This window comes from Polypterus senegalus, chromosome 10, assembly GCF_016835505.1.
Source record: "Polypterus senegalus isolate Bchr_013 chromosome 10, ASM1683550v1, whole genome shotgun sequence".
Classification (NCBI taxonomy): Eukaryota; Metazoa; Chordata; class Cladistia; order Polypteriformes; family Polypteridae; genus Polypterus; species Polypterus senegalus.
In genome coordinates, this window is record NC_053163.1 from 91,771,110 (window position 1) to 91,796,492 (window position 25,383).

Here is a 25,383-nt window from a genome sequence, read left to right on the forward strand (position 1 = left end):
GTTGTTTGCATCTTCATCTCGTGACCCTGTAGATTTTCTTCAAACATCCTCAACGACATGCAGGTTAGGTTAAGTAGTGACTGTACAGTAGTCCATTGTGAGTGAGAACGTACAGTATGTGTGACAGTGAACTTCATTGGGCTGGTGCCCTGTTCACCTCTCTATCCAAATTCAATAAATGTAGACTTCATATATGTTACAGAGTGCTAAAAACTGTATATCACTCTCTGATGGGTTTCACAAAAAACAGTCCTGAATATTATATTAGTTATTAAAATAAACTGCAATTTAGTCCAAATTGTATTTCTTATTTAAGTAAACCTTCTTGCCAAAATTGGTGAAACTTATATTTTGAAGTCTTATGTCATGGCTACCTGTTAGGTATATATATCTATTATTTATTTATCATAAAAATAAACATTTACTAGTACTGTATGGATATGGAAATATTTAAACAAGATTTGTTGACAAAAACAGTGATTGGCTCAAATATGTTAACGTCTTGTTTGATTCTGTGTTATAATTGAAACATAACTCTGGATGGCCTGTCCTCATATCTAAATCATATAAAAATTCAAAGATCTCAGATCTCATGTTAATATCTTCTACTTCTTGCGAATCTAAAAACCCATGAATCTGTTAAATTTCTCTCTTGGAAAAAATTAAGTTCTATCCACCTATCTATTGTATACAAACAGTCTTTTGTCTTTGCTGCTTTAATTCTTCATTTATCTTCTGTACACAGAGGCACCAACGATTACAACATCCAAATCACTCCTGGAAACCCACCGTTTTATCTCCTGCATTTCAGGTATGCGGTCATTGTATCGAATCCTTTTAAATTGACTCTTTTGTACTTACCATACTGGTGCTGTGCATGTGTCAATTTCTATGTTTCTTCAGCTTGTTGATTTAACACATTACTTTGCATTGTTATGTAGCACTATGAAGGCAAACCCTATGAAAGGTGCAATATAAAATAAACATGGAAAGATTGAAAACTGGCTGTCTTTATTTGAATACATAATTACAATGACTGAATTGAATCTGTGCAGAATATGGGTTACAGATTACAGTGGAAATCATAATTATTAAAAATCATTACCTCTGTACATTATTGTGGTAAAGTATGTATTGTGATATTCATATCATTGATTGATATAGATACTGTTTCTGACTTCATTCCCATACATTTTGGATTAAAAAGTGTGAAGTGTAAAGCAAGGAGGCTTATTACATTCATGGCTCACAAAGAAACTGTTGGATGATTGGCATCATTTGAAGATCCAGGTTCAGTGTCAATGGCTCAGAGTGTTGCCCCAAGATTCCTGACTGTGCACACAAATAGGGGATACTCGAAATCCACTGGCACTCACAAATCGATGGTGGGCAGAAGAAAGTGCCACGCTGTATTCATATAAGAGATCTACAAGATAATATATAAACCATCAAATATGGGGGGATGCTTATAGACACTGAGGAAGATATAGTTTACATTTAAGTTGCCTTTACTCAGCATCGTATTGCTTTATGCCATAAGCAAACTGAATTTCACTACCAGAATTGGACACACTTTGGTCTAGCAGATGCACAAGGGAGTGGACAGAGGACTATAAAACTGATGCAATTTTCTGCCATCCTATTAGATTTTTAAGCAACTGAAAGTTGTAAAGTTTGTTAAATATTGGAATTGTCACTAAATATATCTGAATTATGGGTCAAAGATAAGTTTTCAACATTAAATATAAAAAGACACATTTCTATTGCCATGGTACGTCATTTGTGCTACTGGAAAATGTATAAATTCAAACATTTCTAAGGTGGAATAAATTATATAGATGAATATTGACACAGTAAAGCAGTCAAGGTACTTATTTATTTACCATTATGTTGTTCATTGGGCAAAGTGAACTTTCTACTTGACTCTGATCCATTGGATGTGCTGCTGGTGGAGTTTGACTTGTCAGACTTCACTGATTTCACAGATGGGCTTCGTGCAATGTTATTCACCTTCGATTTGCCATTAGTTGCTGATCTGCTCCAGTCTAAAGATAGTTTTTAATATTAAATTGTCATAAGAAGTTGAACCTTAATTTACAATGCAATAACAGTACAAGGGTTTTTACATTGAGAAAAGACTGCACATTCACAGTATACTAGATCAGTGTGGCCACTACAGGACAAAAGACGAAAAAGCTTTGCAAGAAGATTAGAGACTGGAAGGTCTATAGTCGCTTAAAATTGCTAATCGATATTCCACTTATAAAATGTTCAATGAGACGTCCTCACTAAGCACAATCCAAATGACTGACAGATGCATCCATTTTCACTGTACAATTGGAAAAGAAAATCCATCCCAATCACTTCCGACAGTTGTGTTGTTTTTGACTGTAAAATTTTAAAGGAACACCTATCTTCCTCATCCAATATTTTGGGATTTCAACCTCAATCACAGTTAGCTTCAATCCTTTTGTCAGGGAAAATTTTTAATTTGTGTTATTGTGGGGCAGGAGCTCATTCTCCAACCTGGTTGGTGTTCCAGCAAACGTGAACAACATGTCCTTGTATATCTCTCACTCCTGCGTAGTGTCCACTGTCATGCATTCCTTCTTTCCTTCAGCACCTACTGTCTGTATTTTAACACTTCACCCCTTATATCTAGCTAGCTCAGACATCTTCTATGTTAAGCAGTCTTTTGTAGCACCTTAAGGCAACCCGCTATTGGGCCTGCTGTTATGCTTCATTTATTCTTTCATTCATTTTCCAGACTCCTCTATTCATAAGCAGAGTTGTGGGATGGTGAGCGTTAGAAAGCAAGAAATTGTAATAACAAGAAATAAAAGACATAAAATACATTGTAAAAGATCCAAAGTGTAATAAAATATAATGAGGAAAATTTTCATTCACCACGCACACAGTTCTATTCTGTTATTCTTGTTATTGTATTTCTGGAAAGTCGATCAATCTTTATTTTTATGGCAACTTTTATTTATACTTGACAACATTATAAAATAAAATACAGGAATTCTGGTCAAATGTAATTAGAAATGAACCTTAAATGAGTGTCATATAAAGGCTAGTGAGAATGTGAATCTCAAATATCTCAAATTTAAACAATAGAAGAAGAGGAGTACCTGAGTAATCTTCCAGTCGGAACCGGCCACAGCACAAATGGATCCTCCATTGCTTTCTCACATTCTCCTTCATTAGGCAGTGAAACAAAAAGATGAAGAACCCTGAAAGAGACTGTCTTATAAATCGGATGATAACTGGATACCAGTTTAACATCTGAACATCTCAAGAGCTAAACATTGAGATACACAATGTGATTAGGATTAGAATAAAGTAAATAATAAGTACTTTAAACAATAATTGCAAACACTGAATCAAGGCCAGTACTAAAAAACAGATGGAAATTCCTCATATTCCTTAGGTCCCAACTGCTATGTGCATTGTTCAATGTGCTGAGTTTTATGTTTGCTTGCTAAGTCCTAACTCCATCATAGCATAAAGACTCTGAAGTCTGAGATTTAGCAGAAAACAATAGTGTGTAGGGAACACAGTAAAATCTGAGGCTTTACTTACCCAGTCAACAGTGGTTGGCATTGCAATGGGGTATCGGGATGGCAAAGAGGTGCCAGGTCAAAAAGGGTCATAAAGGGGCAAGACAGGAGAAGGGGATGGCAAAATGTATCTAGTAGTAGGAAAGTTCCTTTAGATACCATTGCAGATCAAACAGCTGAAAGGGGAAATGATGCCTTGTAAGAGCACAGCGTGCCCGAGAACAGTAAAGGATATGGGCACTAGCATATATAGGAAATTGTGACCTCGGTAGAAGTGGTTATGGGGAATGGGTAGAGGCCTTGGTTAATTCTTACAAACTGCCAGATGTCAGCAGCCCAGGTTCCTGTTACAGAAACAGGGGATGTGACACACTCCGGGAGTGCCTGACTCTTTACATTTATATTAGGGCTCAGGAAGACAGGCAGTCCTGGGTTTGCCTGAGGGAGGTCTTACGTGGAAGGCCACAACACATTCTGGGGTCATTTCTGTCTGTAGAGTATTAAGGTGGGTTAAGACAAGTGGTAAACAAAAGACAGTAAGTGTAAAGACAGAATGGAGCGAGAAAGAGGAAAGGTTAAAGGGTGCTGGTGCTTTATGGTGGCCTTTTTGTTCACTCCTTAAGTGTTTTTTTTTTGTATAGCAAAACATCTTCCATACTGTAAATCTTTGGTTTCTTTCTCTCATTGTCTCAGTTAGAACATTATAAGGAGCCCTACCATTGTCATAATTATACATTTATACAATATCTTCAGAAAGTACCCAGACCTGTTAATTTTTAACACATTTTGAAGCAACACTCAAAATTCCAGAATGACGCGGTGAAAATAAGATTTTACAAATGTTTATAAATTTATTGCAAATGAAAAACTACCCCTATCACTCGTACCTTCTTTCTATGGATATGGATACACCTTAATAAAATGGTAATGGTTGGTGATATTAACTTCCTGTTTGTGGCACATTAGTATATGTGAGGGGGAAAACTTTTCAAGATGGGTGGTGACCATGGTGGCCATTTTGAAGTCGGCCATTTTGGATCCAACTTTTGTTTTTTCAATAGGAAGAGGGTCATGTGACACATCAAACTTATTGGGAATTTCACAAGAAAAACAATGGTGTGCTTGGTTTTAACGTAACTTTATTCTTTCATGAGTTATTTACAAGTTTCTGACCACTTATAAAATGTGTTCAATGTGCTGCCCATTGTGTTGGATTGTCAATGCAACCCTCTTCTCTCACTCTTCACACACTGATAGCAACAGTAGGAGAAATGCTAGCACAGGCTTCCAGTATCCGTAGTTTCAGGTGCTGCACATCTTGTATCTTCACAGCATAGACAATTGCCTTCAGATGACCCCAAAGATAAAAGTCTAAGGGGTCAGATCGGGAGACCTTGGGGGCCATTCAACTGGCCCACGATGACCAATCCACTTTCCAGGAAACTGTTCATCTAGGAATGCTCGGACCTGACACCCATAATGTGGTGGTGCACCATCTTGCTGGAAAAACTCAGGGAACATGCCAGCTTCAGTGCATAAAGAGGGAAACACATCATCATGTAGCAATTTTGCATATCCAGTGGCCTTGAGGTTTCCATTGATGAAGAATGGCCCCACTATCTTTGTACCCCATATACCACACCATACCATCAATTTTTTGTTCCAACAGTCTTGGAGGGATCTATCCAATGTGGGTTAGTGTCAGACCAATAGCGGTGGTTTTGTTTGTTAACTTCACCATTCACATAAAAGTTTGCCTCATCACTGAACAAAATCTTCTGCGTAAACTGAGGGTCCTGTTCCAATTTTTGTTTTGCCCATTCTGGGTCATCCTCGTTGAGATGCTGCAGTAGCTGGAGTTTGTAAGGGTGCCATTTGTGAGTAGCTAATATCCGCCGAAGGGATGTTTGACTAATGCCACTCTCCAGTGACATGCGGCAAGTGCTACGCTGTGGGCTCTTGCTGAATGAAGCTAGGACAGCCACTGATGTTTCTTCATTAGTGACAGTTTTCATGCGTCCACATTTTGGCAAATCCAACACTGAACCAGTTTCACGAAACTTAGCAAGCAGTTTGCTAACTGTAGCATGGGAGATGGGTGGTCTCGTACGGTGTCTTGCATTGAAATCTGCTGCAATGACCCGGTTACTGCGTTCACCAGACATCAACACAATTTCTAATTGCTCCTCATGTGTTAACCTCTGCGACATGTCAATGGCTGTAAACAAAGAGAAACTTGTAAATAACTCATGAAAGAATAAAGTTACGTTAAAACCAAGCACACCATTGTTTTTCTTGTGAAATTCCCAATAAGTTTGATGTGTCACATGACCCTCTTCCTATTGAAAAAACAAAAGTTGGATCCAAAATGGCCACCATGGTCACCACCCATCTTGAAAAGTTTTCCCCCTCACATATACTAATGTGCCACAAACAGGAAGTTAATATCACCAACCATTACCATTTTATTAAGGTGTATCCATATAAATGGCCCACCCTGTACATTATAAATAGTGGTAAGTCTGTGAGATTTGAGGCATTCTAACAAAGGCTACATATTAATAATACAAAAGGGGAAAGTAGAGTAATGTATTACTCTACCAAGACAAAACATAATACAGAGTGCGCACAAAGTCCGTATACCCCTATCTTTTGGAGGATTTTGAAAACACGTTTCGATTGCGGGAGCTGAGACAAATCAAGCACTCGTCAAAGAACATAACCTTTTCCTTCTCAGCATTTGTTGGAAATTGGTGCAGCATCAGATCACAAGCTTCCTGACGTCTGTCCAAGTCGGCATCTGATAACTCGTTAACGTGTAATGGACGCCAGCATTTCATTTGCAAGTCCTGTTTGATGTGTTTACGCATTGTCGATTCTGCTATTCCCAACTCAGCAGCACATTTACGAGTGGATTTTATTGGGGATCGTTGGACAGGGTCTGCCACATCTGCACACGTTTCATGCCTTGTGGATGGTCTTCCACTTCGCAGCACATCTCGGACGCTGCCCGTTGCAAAAGCCTTCTTCTCCCACTGCAACAACGTCCTCTTTGTCGGTGATGCCTTCCCAAAACGCACAACAAAAGTCATCCATGACATTTATGATCGATTTCCCAGTAACAGGCGGCTCATGAACCCACATAGTGGCCACCAAACGCTCCTCAGTCGTGAAAATACTTGTGTCACCTATTGCTTCGTCTAGGAACGACCGCCACGTTGTTGCAATTTCTTGAGCGGCAGCAGGTGTCAGGCGGGATGTCGGAAACACACCTCGAAATTCCAGGAAGACTTGGGCTAATGTCCACAGGAACCAAATTGTCATGGTTATTCCTGTAACTGCTCCTAAAGATAGGGGTATACGGACTTTGTGCACACCCTGTACTGCTCTTCTTCATTTTTTTACAAAGGTTATTTTCTACTTAACTGTATACTTTAAGTATATTAACATATGTTAATCCATTATGTAACATTAAAATGCACCACCAACTCTACAGTTTTCTAAGAGTTTTTGTGAACTTGCCTACATTTATTGTTAATACAATAACTTGAAGTCTGACTTTAAAAAAGCAGCCCTAAATTTGGAATGGTAGAGCAGTTAGCAATACCTCATGATGCTAGAGTCCAGGCGCTTCAAAATCGCCATCCAGACATTGCCCACATTGGGTTTATAGGTTTGCTTTGTGTTTTTGAAACATTTTCTAAAGGTACTCTGGTTTCTGTAAATTTGTTTCAGATGTACAACTTATATTTTTTATTGATTCTAAATCAGCCTTGTAATGGACTGCCATTCCATTCAATCGTGCTCCGGATGTTACTGGCACAGGATCTGCTTAGCTAGAACCCTATCTTATAACAAATTAAATACGGATGGATGGATGGATGGAAAAATGGAAACCCAGATTTGTTAAGCTTTTTAGTTATATCCAGACATTTCTTGGTTAATATTGTAAATAAAAATTAGAAAAAGATGTTCCCCGGCTACAAGCCTCAGGTTTGATAAATCAGTATGAAAACGCAACAGTTCTACATATAATCTTGTAAAGAACACATGATCACCTTACCTTGGAGGGAGTTGAAAATGGAGAACAGGTAGAGAAAAGGCACCTTTGCTGGGCCCCAGGCAAAACAAGCAAAGCTCCAAGTCAGGCCCAGTAGGAAGGTCAGGCTGACAATACTCTTCAGATCATAGAGAAAACCACTGCGGGTGCCTGCTGGCTTTTTTGACTTCATGTTGCGGATCTGCACCAACACCACGATGAACACACCCAGATTGCACACAAGGACCAGCATAAAGTAAGCCACCACAGAGACGTAGAAAGTTGCATTATTTTGTACCCAGCAGCTGTAGGGCATATACAGTACAGTAAATAAAAACACTGCTACTGTCCAGCATAGACCAGAGAAGACCCAAAATCCACAATTCAAGGGAGCAGCGATGATAAGTAAAAAACAAGACTATTCCTCTGTCAGTAGAGATACAAATCTGTACAGATCATTACTTATAAAATTAACTATTGCCAAATTAACACTTTCAAATTAATTCAGAAAAAGTTTTTATCTCAAACATAAAGGTACCATTTTTGTATATACTATATAAGCATATAGGTCACGTACAGGATCTCATCTAATGACATCTACCTTGAATCCAGAGTGAGGAAATGGAAGGAAGGTGACACTAGGAAGTGAAAGTGAGAAGTGAAGTGGATTTGGTGTTGCTTCTCCTTAACACTTTATTGGGATTCCTAAGTACATGATCAACTATAATGGATCAATTTTATAATAATAGATAACTTCAGATGATAGATAATTAATAGATCATTTTAAAAACTTGGATTAGATCTCTCCACAGCCTTCTCTGCTCAAGACTATACAGATTTGATTCCACTATGCATTTGAGATTAGAATTGACCTTTTACATTTTTGCATTACGTTTCTCTATTCTGTACAATTTCTGGTGCTGTTTTGTTTTTGATGGCATTGAAACCAGGGGTCTCATTTATAAAACTTTGTCTTCATTCAAGCATGAAAGTATGGCTGTGCCAGAAAACAGGAAAACGTGATGCCAACAAAAATTTGGGCATATGCACATTTGTATGCAATTTACCCTTTATAATTCACAATTATCTTGTAAATGTGTGTATGAAAACATGCCTCAAAGCACCACCCGGTTGCCACCCTAAAACAAACATATAATGGACCATGCCAGTCTACCTCATACATATATATCTCTAAAGGAGAGCCCAATCTCCTGTGGATAAAAGCTAATTTCAGCTGCTTGTACCTGCAATTTCATTCTTTTGGTCATTACCCAATCCATCTGTCGATCACACCACACTTTGTCTCCTCACTCGTGATCAAGACTCTGAGATACTTGAAATTCCTGCACCTGAGGCAGTAACTTGCCTCTCACTTGGATTAAACAGTATAGCTTTTCCCCACCGAGGACAATGGCCTCAGATTTGAAGTTGTTGATCCTCATCAATGCCATTTCACACTTGGGCACAAACCATCCCAATTCATGCTGAAGTTTACAGCCTGATGAAGCTAGCAGGAACATGTTATTTGCAAAAAGCAGAGATGCAATTCTAAGGCCACCAAAATGGACACCTTTCCACTCCGCAGCTGCACCCTGATAACCTGTCCATGAAAATCACAAACAAGATTGGAGACAAAGCACAGCCCTAGTGGAGTCCTACACCCATTGGGAATGGCGCAGATGTTTTTCCAAGTATGTGGACATAGCTCTCACTGTGAATATACAAAGACTGAATAGCCTTATTACTTATTAGGTAACCGAACCCCATACTCTCCCAGCATCCTCCACAAAATCCCTCGAGGAATATTTTTGTTTGTTAACATTAAATGAATTATTATTATTATTATTATTATTATTATTATTATTATTATTATTATCCAACATGACTGCTGCTGAGTACTCCCTCTGGCTTTATAAGTAGGCTAGAGAAAAGGATTCATCAGTTGTCCAATGAGTTGATAGTGGAGTTTACCAACAGTATTCTTGTTTCTTGATTTATTTCTGTTCTTAGATTTTTTACTCTGATTTTCAATTTCTGGATTGTGCATTTTCACTTGGTTGCTGTGGATTGCCTTTTCAAGCAAATTATGTTTTTGTTCTAAAGAGCATTTTGTTATATTTTTGGTAATAAAATTCTTTTATGATGATTCCTTGTTGCCCTTTTGGTTATAAGCCAGGGTTTTTTTTTTTAAGTTTTAAAGCCATCGTCACATTTAGAAGCCTCTCTGTGCTGATGCCTACAGGTAGTACTTGCTGAACTGACTTTTTGCTTTTTCTATTGGCTTGAGTGAGCCTATTCTGGGCTTGCCAGTGAAGGTCCTGGTCTGCTTTTGTGGTTAATATTGGAGGCCTCCCACCCTTTCCCCATGTTTTTGAGTCTGTCTGATTGGGTTTCCTCACTGTACTATCAAGTGTTCTTCTGTCAATATGAGGTAATACCATCAGAAATCTTCATAGTATGTTAGCCTACTCCCCTGGTGGGGTTTGTAAGCAAAAATTTGCAAATTGACAAACACTATCTACAAGCTGCACTATACAGTGCATCCGGAAAATATTCAGAGCGCATCACTTTTTCCACATTTTGTTATGTTACAGCCTTATTCCAAAATGGATTAAATTAATTTTTTTCCTCAGAATTCTACACACAACACTCCATAATGACAACGTGAAAAAAGTTTACTTGAGGTTTTTGCAAATTTATTAAAAATAAAAAAACTGAGAAATCACATGTACACAAGTATTCTCAGCCTTTGCCATGAGGCTGAAAATTGAGCTCAGGTGCATCCTGTTTCCCCTGATCATCCTTGAGATGTTTCTGTAGCTTAATTGGAGTCCACCTGTGGTAAATTCAGTTAATTGGACATGATTTGGAAAGGCACACACCTGTCTATATAAGGTCCCACAGTTGACAGTTCATGTCAGAGCACAAACCAAGCATGAAGTCAAAGGAATTGTCTGTAGACCTCCGAGACAGGATTGTCTCGAGGCACAAATCAGGGGAAGGTTACAGAAAAATTTCTGCTGCTTTGAAGGTCTCAATGAGCACAGTGGCCTCCATCATCCGTAAGTGGAAGAAGTTCGAAACCACCAGGACTCTTCCTAGAGCTGGCCAGCCATCTAAACTGAGCGATCGGGGGAGAAAGGCCTTAGTCAGGGAGGTGACCAAGAACCAGATGGTTACTCTGTCAGAGCTCCAGAGGTCCTCTGTGGAGAGAGGAGAACCTTCCAGAAGGACAACCATCTCTGCAGCAATCCTCCAATCAGGCCTGTATGGTAGAGTGGCCAGACGGAAGCCACTCCTTAGTAAAAGGCACATGGCAGCCCGCCTGGAGTTTGCCAAAAGGCACCTGAAGGACTCTCAGATCATGCGAAACAAAATTCTCTGGTCTGATGAGACAATGATTGAACTCTTTGGTGTGAATGCCAAGCGTCACGTTTGGAGGAAACCAGGCACTGCTCATCACCAGGCCAATACCATCCCTACAGTGAAGCATGGTGGTGGCAGCATTATGCTTTGGGGATGTTTTTCAGCTGCAGGAACTGGGAGCATAGTCAGGATAAAGGGAAAAATGACTGCAGCAATGTACAGAGACATCCTGGATGAAAACCTGCTCCAGAGCGCTCTTGACCTCAGACTGGGGTGACGGTTCATCTTTCAGCAGGACAAAGACCCTAAGCACACAGCCAAGATATCCAAGGAGTGGTTCCAGGACAACTCTGTGAATGTCCTTGAGTGGCCCAGCCAGAGCCCAGACTTGAATCCGATTGAACATCTCTGGAGAAATCTTAAAATGGCTGTGCACCGACGCTTCCCATCCAACATGATGGAGCTTGAGAGGTGCTGCAAAAAGGAACGGGTGTTGTGTGTAGAATTCTGAGGAAAAAAATTAATTTAGTCCATTTTGGAATAAGGCTGTAACATAACAAAATGTGGAAAAAGTAATGCGCTGTGAATACTTTCTGAAAGCACTGTAGATAGGCCTGACCAAGCAGGAGCATGTAATTAGAAATTAAGAAAGAAGTTCTCAAAGTAGGTGAGACAAGCAACTGTTAAGCTTAATGCTACCCTCTTGTACGTTGCCCTTCATGTGTTAGCCATACATACAGCTATGACTTTTATCTGCTTTATTTTGAAAATTAATTTATGGCTGCCAACATAATTTGTAATATTGAAGAATAGTGAACTAGTTATACTTACAAATGATCATTTGAACTCTTCACTGACTTGGCATATATAATTCTGCCGTATGCATCTTTGTCAATTGCTAGAACAATGCTAACAACAACCAGTGGAGCACCTGGGAATAGAAATCATTAAACATTAAACATTAAACAGAAATCATTAAACAGGATCTGCATTTGCAAACTGGTTCTAGGAAAATTGTTCTGCTTTTCTTCTGCAACTTAGTAGCACTGCAGTTTTACTGAAGGTTCTTGTAATCCCTCAGCTTGCTTAATTTTTACTGCACACATAGAATTTGCACCAATGTGAATGTTGTGATGAACATTGTGGCAATTTCTCAGTCACGAATAATCTTAGCCTTGTCATTAAATGACAGCTGCCGTATCTGAGCATTGCTAAACTGTGCCCATTTTTTTTACAAACAGTACAAACAGTGTGTGATCAATGACCATGTTCAATGTTCCAAAGAAAATACAAAGAAGTTATGAGGAAGTTGTGGTAGTCTGTCCATCTGCAAAATGGCTGCTATTGAAAATAGGGTGGCAGGGCCTGGAAAGGCCTAATAAAAGGGAGGAAAGAGGGCACTTGCGTGTTATTTTGAAACTGTTGCACTCCTAATGAAATGTACCAATGTAATTGCAGAGACGTACGATGTGTGGGTTGGGATGCATTTTAAAGTTTAACAAATACATTTTTCCCCATCACTTTTGTTTATTTTTCATGTGTGTTACAATTGTAATTATTAAATGGATTTGATAAACAGTGACTAAAGGTCAAAAGACCAAGTCTCTTTAAACATTTTAAAATCATTTTATTTCAATGACATAAATGAATACATAAGATCAGTAATTTGTTGCTAGTTTATAAGCCACACTAACACCAGTAAGTTAAAAAGGTGAGCCCTTACCCCAGCCAAATATGCAGAACTTCAGGATATATGAGGGAATGTAGACATTGAAGACCTTGACAAGTGCAAAGTACATGTGCACAGCCTCTAAACCCATCCAGGTAAAGGATGCTAGCAAGAAGTAGTGCATGAAAACTGCTATGGCGATACACAGGCCATAGCTTCCAAAAGATGAAAACCAAGAATTCACCAGAAAGGCAAGATTGAGCAAGAGGAGTGCAGTGGAAAGATTCATGAGAATCTTAGAAGGATAATCCCGCCTAAGTTTTCTGGAAGAGAAAGAAAAAAATGAATATAACAGTTGGATGTCTGTTGTCCTCCAGAAAGAAACAGAAAAAGATCAATGAATATATCCCGCTGGCAACCAGTCTGTGCAGCCAGGTACGTCTAGCACTTAAGATTCTGTTCTTCAGTTTTTGGCACTTAACATCATTTATTTTTTATGCTATGACTGTGAAGTAATTTTGTTGCAATTTTGAATTAATGTTTTCTACCATGGACGGCATGGTGGTGCTTAAGGAGACCTGGGTTCGCTTCCCGGGTCCTCCCTGCGTAGAGTTTGTATGTTCTCCCAGTGTCTGCGTGGGTTTCCTCTGGGTACTCTAGTTTCCTCCCTCAGTCCAAAGACACGCAGGTTAGGTGCATTGGCAATCCTAAATTGTCCCTAGTGTGTGCCTGATGTGTGTGTGTGTGTGTGTGTGTGCCCCACGGTGGGCTGGCGCCCTGCCCGGGGTTTGTTCCTGCCTTGCGCCCTGTGTTGGCTGCAGAAGACCCCCATGTCCCTGTGTTAGAATATAGCGGGTTGGATAATGACTGACTGACTGTTTTCTACCATTATCCCCATTTTGAGCATTCCCTTTGCATTCACCACCATTTTGTGTATTGATTTTGTGGGCACTGCCGGGTTGTTTATGGCAGTGACTTGTGACATTATCTCACTTTGCTTATAAAAGATGATGGCCTTGTGTCCAAATTAAAAACAACAACTTTAGTGATAGCTTGGGGTAATTTAAAACTCAACAGTTTAAGGGACATTGCTATTAATATTTTGACTGATTTCTGTTTTGTGTTTCTGGCATTGATGGTCATGTCTGTTTCTTGACTAAGACTCTGTCTGTCTCTTTGAACTATTCCATCTCCTGTTCATAATGATTCCAACATCAATTCTCTCACAGTATTCATTACAGCCAATTATTCTGTTGGATTGTGTCACCAGAAGTTCACATACCGGTAATTGTTATTTTAGCTTGCATTAATAGATTTTCTATCTTTTAATATACTGCATATTTCTTTGAGGTTTGCTAAGTTTTATGGTTTTAAATTTTGAACAATTCACTTGATTTCATTTTTTGTTTTTGTACTTATATTTTAATTTGGAACTTGTTAATTTAATTTTATCTTGATGAGATGATATTTAAACTGCCACCCCATATCTTTCATTATTCAAGACTGATCGTAGATGTTCTGAAAAATGTCCTTGCAAGTGTTTTAGTGTAGATCTTCTGGTTGCTTTTTAGCTTTGAAGTAATTAATTTCTCCTTTCATATTCTGCATATTGTTAAGCCAAAAGGAATAAACATACTTAAAATTTGGACAAACATTTGTCAAAAACAAACGTCAAAAAACCCAGAACAGCAATTGTCAGAGAGAAAATGTTTCTTATGTAATAAAAGCGGTGTTTACTTTATCTACAGTTGTGCTTGAGTTTGTGATCCCTTTACAATTTTCTATATTTCAGCATAAATATGACCTAAAACATCATCAGATTTTCTCTCAAGTCCTAAAAGTAGATAAAGAGAAATCAGTTAAACAAATGAGACAAAAATATTATACTTGGTCATTTATTTATTGAGGAAAATGATCGAATATTACATATTTGTGAGTGGCAAACGTATGTGAACCTCTAGGATTAGCAGTTAGCTTGAAGGTGAAATTAGAGTCAGGTGTTTTCAATCAATGGGATGACAATCAGGTGTGAGTGGGCACCCTGTGTTATTTAAAGAACAGGATCTATCAAAGTTTGCTCTTCACAGCACATGTTTATGGAAGTGTATCATGGCACGAACAAAGGAGATTTCTGAGGACCTCAGAAAAGGAGTTGTTGATGCTCATCAGGCTAAAAAAGGTTACAAAGCCACCAATCCACAGTCAGACAGATTGTGTACAAATGGAGGAAATTCAAGACCATTGTTACCTTCCCCAGGAGTGGTCGACCAACAAAGATCACTCCAAGAGCAAGGCGTGTGATAGTCGGCGAGGTCACAAAGGACCCCAGGGTAACTTCTAAGCAACTGAAGGCCTCTCTCACATTGGCTAATGTTCATGTTCATGAGTCCACCATAAGGCGAACACTGAACAACAATGGTGTGCATGGCAGGGTTGCAAGGAGAAAGCCACTGCTCTCCAAAAAAAACATTGCTGCTCGTCTGCAGTTTGCTAAAGATCATGTGGACAAACCAGAAGGCTATAGAAGAATGTTTTGTGGACGGATGAGACCAGAATAGAACTTTTTGATTTCAATGAAAAGTTTTATGTTTGGAGAAAGGAAAACACTGCATTCCAGCATAAGAACCTTATCCCATCTGTGAAACATGGTGGTGGTAGTATCATGGTTTGGGCCTGTTTTGCTGCATCTGAGCCAGGATGGCTTGCCTTCATTGATGGAACAATGAATTCTGAATTATATCTGAGGCTCACCTTTAAATATGATGGCCACTAATGCATGTTTTACATGTGATGTCAAATGCACACATATAGGATAAAACTAGAGTTGCTAACATTCATGAACAAAACTAAGGGATGACCTCAGGCAACAACTGGGGTGGATGAAACAAATAGTGTTCAGTTACAGAGCACAACTTATCTGTTTCAAAAACGGAATGATTCTGTAAAACAAGAAACAGTTGGCAACCTTAGATAAACCCTAATAATGGGAGGCATCATAAACAACAGAAATCAAATGTCACAGTGTACTAATGTCATCATAAATATATAAACGTGCAAAGATCAAAACATTATGATCTCCGCTACAACTGTGAACCTCCAAGGTTGCTTTTGCTCACTTCTCATGTTCTACTTGTTTGCACAAGATTACTACAAGAACCTAAAACATTCTTGTAATACACTGCATATTTTTCATGAAAATCTTGGCTTTGGTGTATTTGCAGATATAATGAGACAAATGTGATCTAATTGTTTATAGCCAAAAACATTTGATTTTATTGTGTACTCATCCCAAAACCATATCACCTCAACTTAGCTTTCCATAAAAATGTTACCATTTCATTACTAACCACTAAAACTTCAAAATGATATGCCAAGGAGAAAGGATGTAATATGGTTTTGATTTAGATAGCTGGTTTATCTGAGCTAAAAATTCAATTCAATTGAGAGCATAAATGTTTCCCTTAGGGAGTGCTGCATTGGGTAATAATTCTATAGGACAGTCATGTTCTCTACTAAGGGGTAACTTTTGAGATAAACTTTTGCTAAATATGTCTTGAAATTCACGATATTCAAGTGAAAGGACAGTGACATTAAAGCAAAGGATAGACATAAGTAAATTAATGTTCAAATAATTTTAACGCCAGGAGCTGCGTTTTTGCATACCCCGGGTTTTCAGTCTGTACACATGTAGTGTTTTCATAACCAGAGAATTCCCAAAATGAGAAATGGATAATTGAATTACAAAAAAAGTTTCTAATTACTTTATGGAATAGACACACTTGCAGGTGTAATGGAGGAGATATAAATTCTAACTACCCATCTCCATTGGGTTTACTTTCAATCAGTACTACCCATGGTTTGAACTTTAAAGTGAATGGATGGATTGTAAGTTCCCTTAACAGGGGCTTAATAATAAAATTGTCAGCTGCTCCACAATCCATTAATGCAGAAACCTCACGGCTGTTTAAATCTGTAAATGGATTACTTTTCCCACACTGACATTTTTTTCTTTTTCATAATGACCCTTTCTGTATCCCTTTTTTCTTTAGCTAGATGCTACTATATCAAACATGTCATTGTAAAGATCTGAGGCAATATCTGTAACATATTCCTTGAATTTTTTTTACCTCCCTCTGTAACTCTTTTATATCCCAAAAAATCCCAAGAAAGCCAGAAATATTTTGTGAGGAAAAACCATAAGAAGAGACAAGGCATACAAATAAACATAGCATAGGACAAAAACAAATATCAAAGAGAGAAACAACAAAACTTAACATGCTAACCACAGTCAAAGTACAAAGCAAAAAGTCTTACCCCAAAGTTTCATAAGAAAAGTATGTAGTTAAAAAAGAAATTAAATCTTGGATGAACTAGAGCAGCAGGTGATGACCTTTATTTAGTCGCATAAATGATAACATCACACTGGCCCAAAGCATTGGGGAATGTGTTACTAAGGTACTGAGTGCTGCAAAATTCTCAAATAGCAGCACTCATTGGAAAAAACAAAATAGCACTGAAAATAATGTTAAACAATTATAAACTTTTAAATAACATTTCCAAATGAAAAACAGATGTCAGGAACTGATTCTCTGGGTTGAACACCCCATAAAAATGTATACTACAAATTTTAAAGCTTCAGGAAAGCCCCCCAAAAAATAAATATCAAAGCGAATTACGCCACATCACTTGCCCCCTGCAAAGCTCCTGAAGCTCTTAAGACCCAGCCTGTGATATTTCCAGGGTACATCACTCCCAGGGTCAGAAATGATCTGTGGAACTTCTTAAGCCATCTTTCTAGAACTTTCCTGCTAGCCTCAGATCTTCCTGCAATGCTCAGACCCTGCTTTCATTTAAAGTGGCAGCCAACCCCAAAACACCTGTGTTCACCAATATGCAACAAGGGTTTATATATATTGTAAAGGACCCATTTGCCACTTTGCAACATTATGGAAGACTTACATTAAATTATTCGTGGCCGCCTCTCTCTGTCATTTGTCATGTACTTATCCTCTGATACACATAGTATATCATCACAGTGTGTTCAGACTTGCTGTACAAAATGTGTTTGGAGAAGCTCCTGAAATGGGATTGAGAACTCCAGATGCCTCCAAGTTTATTCTTGAAGGTCCTCCGGAAGTTCCAGGTAATCATGTCAGCTGAAGAAGGTTAGGAGGCAGGAAAGTGAACTGTTGCTTGTCAAATGACTACCCGGGGAGGTATTAAAGGGAACCAGAATGGACAGAACTCTAGCAGGCCTCCCAGCAAGCTATTGATTAATAGCCACACTATACAAACTGGAGAAAGACAACAGATGCATGGATTGTCTGGAGAGACTCTAAGGTAACTTTTTTTTTTATTCATGGAATGTTAAATCAACGTTTTCATTATTGCTGGGATTAAAAATATGGCACAAAAATGGCACCTTTAACAAGTCACTGCGCATATTGATAATTAAGGTTTATATGGTAATACATATGGGAATAGAGAAATTTACAGAATACAAATGATGTATGCATCAGCTGGAGTGCTAATTTTAAACTCTCCATTAAACAATTGTGTAGAAGCAAGTCAGGCACATGAACTAATAAGGTACAATGCATGCTGGACAGAGGCAGCACAACAGCTCTGATATATTAAGGGACATTGGTAATATAATTGGTTTAAACTACAAAATACAGATGCGGTCAATGAAAAATTTAAAAGAAATCAAAAGATGTTATATTTCCCAAAAATAAAACAATATAAAATACAAACATTTACAGATGCACATCGCAACATATACAGTAGGTTATTGCAGACTTGGTATTAAACATTACATGTCAGGTTTTTAGAAAAATATAACATTCATAAAAGATATATTGTGAGTATTATCAAAGAAGATATTAATATGGGATAGTTTTATTTATATATATAAATTTTAAAAAATATTGTTGAAACTAAGTGTAATTCCTAAAATTTATATTAATTCTTTGCAAGCAATATGAGCTGCACAGGGTGCGGGAATAATTAATATTTGATTATTAATATCACTTATGTAGAGATAAGAGTTATTATTCTGCATATATTTTGTATACAAAACATAAATATGATCAAGCAGAAAAAATTTAATAAGCAGGAACCACAATGCTGCTGACTTAAAGTGGATCATGCTATCATCTGCGCTATTCACTCTTTCTGACTATTAAATGTGAAATATTATTACAATTTATCTGATTTTTTCACAATCAAATTCACTTTTCAGTGAGGCTGTTTTTTCTGCGCGTTGGTGCCATTTGATTGATCCATTAGTGAAAAACATTTTTTCTCAGGTAGTCTGCAAATAGCCAAGAATTTCTAGTCAGTCAATCAGACCTAAGTATCTTTATATGCATTCTTGTCTAGACAGTGTTTCTACCCTGGTTCATTTTTATTGTATTGATATCTATTTTATTGTCCTTGGTGCATTCTGCTGTAATTATATGTTATTGAATATGGTTTTGTTGTCATTCTATTGGCATTTTATTATTTCTTTGTATTGCTTTATTCATTATTTTATGTTATTTTATTATGTTGTTTGTGTATTTATCAGTTCTTTTTATTTTGAGCCTAAGGGTGTAGGGCCCCCTGACATTGCAGCTGTGGCATCACCCCAAGGCCTACATAATCCCATGCATTGATGTGCATATTTGTTCGTCTCTCCTTTGTTGTTTCACAGGTATTACTGTTTGCCTGGGTCAAAAAACTCAAAAGAGACCTTTGATGTGAAAACTAACCCCCATGGCTTAGTATGAGGCCTAGAACCAAAGTCATCTAGAGCCCAAACTCAAGAAACAGGCTTAATGGTTGAACAAAATGAAATCAAGGCTGGAAAACAGAGAGGGGAATCATGAAAAATCCCTGACCTAATAAAACAAAGTTCTTTGATAGCATTTAAAGAATCTATTGTAAAATATTTCCAAAAACAAAAAAAAAGTGAGGAATCAAGATGGTTATCCAGAAAGAATAGGCTCACAGTATATAGGCCTGTGGTTGGTCCTACAGCTGCAACGTTAGGACACACCACTTTTAACATAATATAATTCATAAACAAGGTAATACTTACTATAAAATGAAAAAAATACCAATACAAAGAAAACAAGAACATAATCATGAATACAAATTACAACAGAATACATCATGGATAATAAAATAAATGAACAAAAAGAAATTAATCTTGAGCCAGGAATGAAACTCTGGCTATATCATACAAATATGCATAGATATATACAGTATGTGTAGGTGTGCATGTATTACTTTTAGAACAGAGGAGAGTTAAGCAACTTGATCAGGATGAAACACTGAGTCAGAGGGGAGGATTCAACCTATGATATTGTGGTTTAAAGTTCAATGTTACTGATAAATTAAATAAATAAAACAAAATGACATACTGTACCACATAGCAATGTATGTATTTGTACTTTAAAGTCTACTTACCCAAAGGCTATGTATGTGACCAGCGTGACTCCCAAGAAGATGGAGGACAGGCCACAACCAATATAGGTGATCATGGTGAGGATGCGATCATCTCGCTCATCGATTGGACTCCTGGATAAGTCCTACACACACACAAATCCACATTAAGAATTAGCTTCTAAATTTTAAAATATAACTTTTGGCTCCATTAACTGAGTAAAGTAAATAATTACATCGATATCATTTAAATGTCATATTTGCACAGATTACAATTTATTGTTAATTACAAACTGACAATGCGATAAGCTTATGCAGCCTCTCCGTTATTAACATTGGATGGACAGATAATCATACAAGCAGACAGAATAGAGGAAACAACTCACCAATAGCACACCAAAGTGTGTGAGGTGGTTACAGTGACAGGTGGTGTACATAAGACTTGTGTTATAAAAGACGCACCCTTCTGAACTCCATCCACCTAGTCCTCCTGCAACACACAGAGTAAGTAACCCCTTTAACCTCTTGAGCAGGAAGCCCATTTAGCATTTCAGTACAACTGAATACTCATGGACAGCTAAAATCACACCAGATATTATGTAATGCAGGGTAGCAGGAACAAAAGACGTTATCAGACTTTATTTGCCTTAATCATGTTTCTTGAATTATTCTACTTTTTCAGATCATCACAAAATAGAACTTACGATTCTTCTTCATGTCCCAAAACACACACTTCACTGGGTTACCTTGCTGAAAACATAACCAGAAGTAGATGTGTTAACAAACAATTGGTCAATATTCTAAGTCATTAGATTTTAATAATCCCTAAGCGGGCCACCTCCATTCCTCCTATCTTAAGCTCTGTGCTATACTGTACATACTGTACATCATTAAGAGTCAACAGCACCCCAATACAGTATGTCTGGAGTTAACTAAAAGCTTGAAATGTCAGTTTTTACAATAATACATTTTTAACTTGAAAGTGGGTAGTTACCAATAATTGGGATGCGGTAAACAGCAGAATTTAGAATTCTTTTAGTTGATGCTGTTCACAGGTACTACCTGGGAAATCAAAAATCTTAATTACCACAATTTATGTTATTTAAAATCAATTGGGAGTTTTATATGACACCTGCAGTGCAAACTCAAAGTAAAAAAAGTATATATTTTTAAACAAAGGTTAATACATTAACACAGAACTTATATGCATTTTAAAAATATACTGCATTTGCTATTTCCATGCTTTTTTGTTTAGAAGAGTGGAGCTCTACTGCTTTTATGTATTGACCAACATTGTGCACCAAGTGATCAGTCCATGCATGTGACCATTCTTTACTTTCAGTTGTGGTCATAGAGGACAAATACCAGCAAAGGGGAAATGTGATTTGATAGCCATATTATGGAAAGGTGCATTAAAGAATATGGAATGGCCGTTTAAATATGCTAAAGCATCAATGAACAAATTCAAGGTCAGTAACAGATAAGCAAACACAAAGCCCAAAATCGAGAAAAGATCTAGCCAGGTGCAGTATAAAAAGTAACAAAAAAAAAAAATAGACAAAAAACATTAACACAATAGGCAAGAAGAAAATACTGTAGTTGTTCATAAAACAAAGTAACAAAGGGAAATGTCATTAAATTGAGTGGGAAAAACATAAGGCACAATAAACTTAGAAATAAGAAACAAATTCAGTAACTGAACTATAGTTAGGTTTCATGAAGCCTCATATTTCTTTGAAGAACATCAGGCATAGATGCAGGGCAAACAGATGCATGAAGTGCAAGAAGGAGTGACTTTCAAGTTCAAAGAGTAGCAAAATAAGCACCTACATGTAAGAATTTCACTGTACTTTGCCCATGTGACAGTAATGACCCTATAAACCCATATAAATGTGCATATTCTGTAAGGCTCCAAATTTATGTCATGTTTTTACTGTTTTAAAGCTTTATTTTCTAGATAAAAATAACAGCCTGCACAGGCTTGAACCATATTCTATTTAAGAAAGGAACTTTAATGTCAGTGCATCATTATCCCAGATTAACAGTAAACTTGAGCTCATAGCAACAGTTACACTAGATGTGTCATCAATGCCATACCAAGTTTGGGCTGAGATGCTTCAGGCTGATGATAACTGGGTCCCTCAGATTGTCAACTGTGGCATTTGTCACACTGGCAGATACCACATATGTGCTTAGTTGTGAGTTGGCCATTTCTGGGTCCTAAAAGACAGAAAGAGAGGCAAGGTAGATTATATAGTTAATGTAAGGGACTGGAGGAGAACTGACAAGCTTTAAATTTATATAAGATCTCTCTGGTCAACTGCTTTATTCATATAGTCTAAGATACAGTATACTGTAGAAGAACTTTCAAATGGAGCTTAAGCAGGTTAATAGCTAGCTGTGTTTGTACATATGAATACTAAGATTCAAATTCTCAGCTCTGGGGTTTCAGGGTCCAGCCTTTACTCCCTAGATCACACTATCCAAGGTGCTATTAATAGAAGGGGCTAAGAAATTTGCTAAACTTTTCTGTTGGAAAGAAACTTTCCTTTCTTAGCCAAGCAAGCTGGTCAAACACTTCTGAAAAAAGGACCTTCTGAGTAATGCAATACTTAGTAATATGAAAAATAAGATCAGAGTACACTAGGATGGAAAAGTTCCAGATGCCTGTTTTTGCACTGGCATCACGGGTTGGCCAATAATGAAGCAAACATAAGGAACACAGTATGGCACTGTGAAGCATCCATTTTTCCTCATTTCCTAATGAGATGGACATTAAGCTATAAGGCTGCAGGTTGAAACTCAAGCACTGTCTCTTCACTCTGAGTATAATCTTGCAAAATGAAAAGCATGACATTCGCTGTGCAAAGCATAAAAGATAGGTATGAACAGCGAGAATATTCCATGTTTCAGCAGTAACCCAACATCCTGCTAATCAGTATACAAAATGTGAGGACTTCTTATTAAGTGGAATTTACATTGGCTCCCAAAGTTTATATAGTTTTCTTCTAGTTGATTTTTTTTAATCAGTTCAAAGGCCCACAGTCAAGGTCACTGGTAAGTGCATGTGGAATGCCTTGGTGTTTACCCTATAAAGGTCTGTTGTGCCATCCTGGGACAGTTTCTACCTTGTTTTCATTCTTGCCTGTTTGCCATCCAAATTAAAATTGCTTAATGATTAATAGACAGGTTTTACAAATTACATGTATGATGCTGCCAAATGCTAACACTACTTCCTAATGTCCAGATTCCCAGTCTTGATGTCAGATGGACAGAGATAATTATAGCTATTTGTGAAATCTGACAAAACAAAACACTAGTACAAGTCACACAAGCCTCTTTGTAGTGTGTGTCCCATCATCTTACACTTTGGTAAAAGGATTTGAAGTGAGCTGCATCACTAATTTTCAGGACTACAATTAAACTCTTAAAAATGAATTACACAGCAGTAAGTTCAGATCAATTTTTGGCCATTTTCTTGTATCAAACTATCTATCTTATACATTGAAAACTCAGTCCTATTACAAAATGTTTGAAACTGTGGACATTATATTCATAAAACTGTAATCTGTTTATTAGTCTTGTTTAGTCTGTTTGTTTGTTTTTTTATGGAAAAATTGCTGAACTTATTTTCACGAAATTGTGCATGTCAGTTGCCTTTGGTACAAATTAAAATATAAGCTGTCTGACACATTAAGAAGAAGGGACTACAGTTTCCATCAGGCAGCAGGAGAGCACTGGGGCTTATGGGACAGCACTGTTATCAGCGCACACAAAGTTTTGTACCAGGGCAAAGCAGGATCTCATCTAAGATTGCAGGTACAGCATTTTCTTCTAAACTAATCTGGTTAACAATTTTATTGTCTCACTAGAGAGGACAGCTTTTGCATAAAGTTACACCATTTTGTATCATTGCAGGCTGTGTTTAGCCATGTTGAATTTCCAAAAGACAGTTATTATGTGTTTTTTTTTTCATCTAGACCCTTTTTGATAAATGTATGAGTCCAAAAGATGTGTATAGTGTTACCAAACCCTTAAGGACCAATGGGTCTTTCTTTCAAAAGTTTTTAAAAGTGTAAACACCCTTTTTGTTGAGCAATGCAATTATGAAATCAAGTTTAGCATCAATTTGTTGAAACTATATGTGTATAACTCATCTCTTTCCGTCAATACTACATATTATTTTGTCAAATTATACATCCCCAAGGAAAGGAAATTTGGGTTCGTAGTCAAAGATATTGACGGCCTTCTCCGTGTTGGTCAAATGTGTAGATAAGAATTTCATTGCACTGATTAGACTACAGTACATTGTTTATCAGAGCGAAGCCTTACACTATTGAAAAAGCCAATGCTATTGTACACCTGTTTATTATTACTAAATGCCGGAGATACGTAAGCCATCGATGAAAACTGAATGAAAAACAATTTTTAGTGCATGCTGAGTAACTTTTAGTGATTCTAGATAACATACATTTATTCAAGTCAATTTTATGATGAGGCACTTATTATTTTGGGCTTTAAAGCCAAAAGAGTGTTGTGATTTGCAGCAATTTTAAATCAATGTTGAATGATTCAACTTCGAATCCTCTCTATAACACTGCTAAAAAAACCACTACTGCTGCTGTCTCCTGTAATAAGATGGAAACTTCCAGCAGTGTCTGTGGACCCTATTGCCTCCAGCCCCCCCTACTGCAGATTGTTTCAACGGTTCATGGATTCATTTATACAACAAGCAATATAGTTTATTAATGTGTGATTAAAAATCTATTTGGGAAAGCTCACTAAGCCAGGAAATACAATGAAGTAGTGTTTATGGTTTCAAACAGTTGGTCTAATTATACATGAAAAGGATACAATCTAACTCATCTGGCTGCGCTAGCCTAACTAATCTATTCATCATGTGTCTACAGTGTCAAGGACATACATGGGCTCTTGTATATCTTTGCTCGATCCCGATTCCTGTATGGTTGAATGCAGTGGTGAGTGTCTCCAGGAGTGTGCACAAAAGTACATGCACAGAAGGATACAGTGCCAGTGAGTCAGAGACCCTTGCCTATAGCTTACAGAGGTGTAGAGGAGCCTTGGCATTGTGTAAAAAAATCAGGGAAGGTTTTATCTCTGGTAAGAGGTCCAGGAGCTCTTGAGGAAATTAGCCAAAGAAGAATCACTGTTGAGATTTAAGCATAACCAGTCAAAATGAAAAAAGGTGGTCCAAACACCTTACGCCATGGTAACTTTGCTATGTAAGTTCCCTCCATTAGACTCTCTGCCTTGTGGCAAGCAGTACCATTGTTTATGCTTCTTTGATAGAAAACACA

General features: G+C 37.5%; 1 protein-coding gene across 1 annotated transcript; it reads right to left on the reverse strand.

The window, feature by feature from the left end:
• Window positions 1-1,015: 1,015 nt before the first annotated feature.
• LOC120538207 (adhesion G-protein coupled receptor G2-like) lies at window positions 1,016-12,788 on the reverse strand. Its single transcript, XM_039767658.1, has 6 exons — window positions 12,692-12,788; window positions 11,800-11,899; window positions 7,627-7,907; window positions 3,135-3,236; window positions 1,884-2,045; window positions 1,016-1,426 (listed from the first exon to the last, which is right to left on the reverse strand). The coding sequence occupies exons 1-6, from the start codon at window positions 12,786-12,788 to the stop codon at window positions 1,299-1,301; spliced, it is 870 nt and encodes a 289-aa protein (XP_039623592.1). The 3' UTR covers window positions 1,016-1,298.
• Window positions 12,789-25,383: the final 12,595 nt, after the last annotated feature.

Excerpts from the sequence above, each read along its gene's own strand:
- LOC120538207 (XM_039767658.1), bottom strand. The coding sequence starts at position 12,788 with ATGGGTTTAGAGGCTGTGCACATGTACTTTGCACTTGTCAAGGTCTTC. Across the intron at positions 11,900-12,691 it reads GTTCTGCATATTTGGCTGGG|GTGCTCCACTGGTTGTTGTT; the intron begins GTAAGGGCTCAC and ends TTCTATTCCCAG. Across the intron at positions 2,046-3,134 it reads CCGACTGGAAGATTACTCAG|ACTGGAGCAGATCAGCAACT; the intron begins GTACTCCTCTTC and ends AACTATCTTTAG.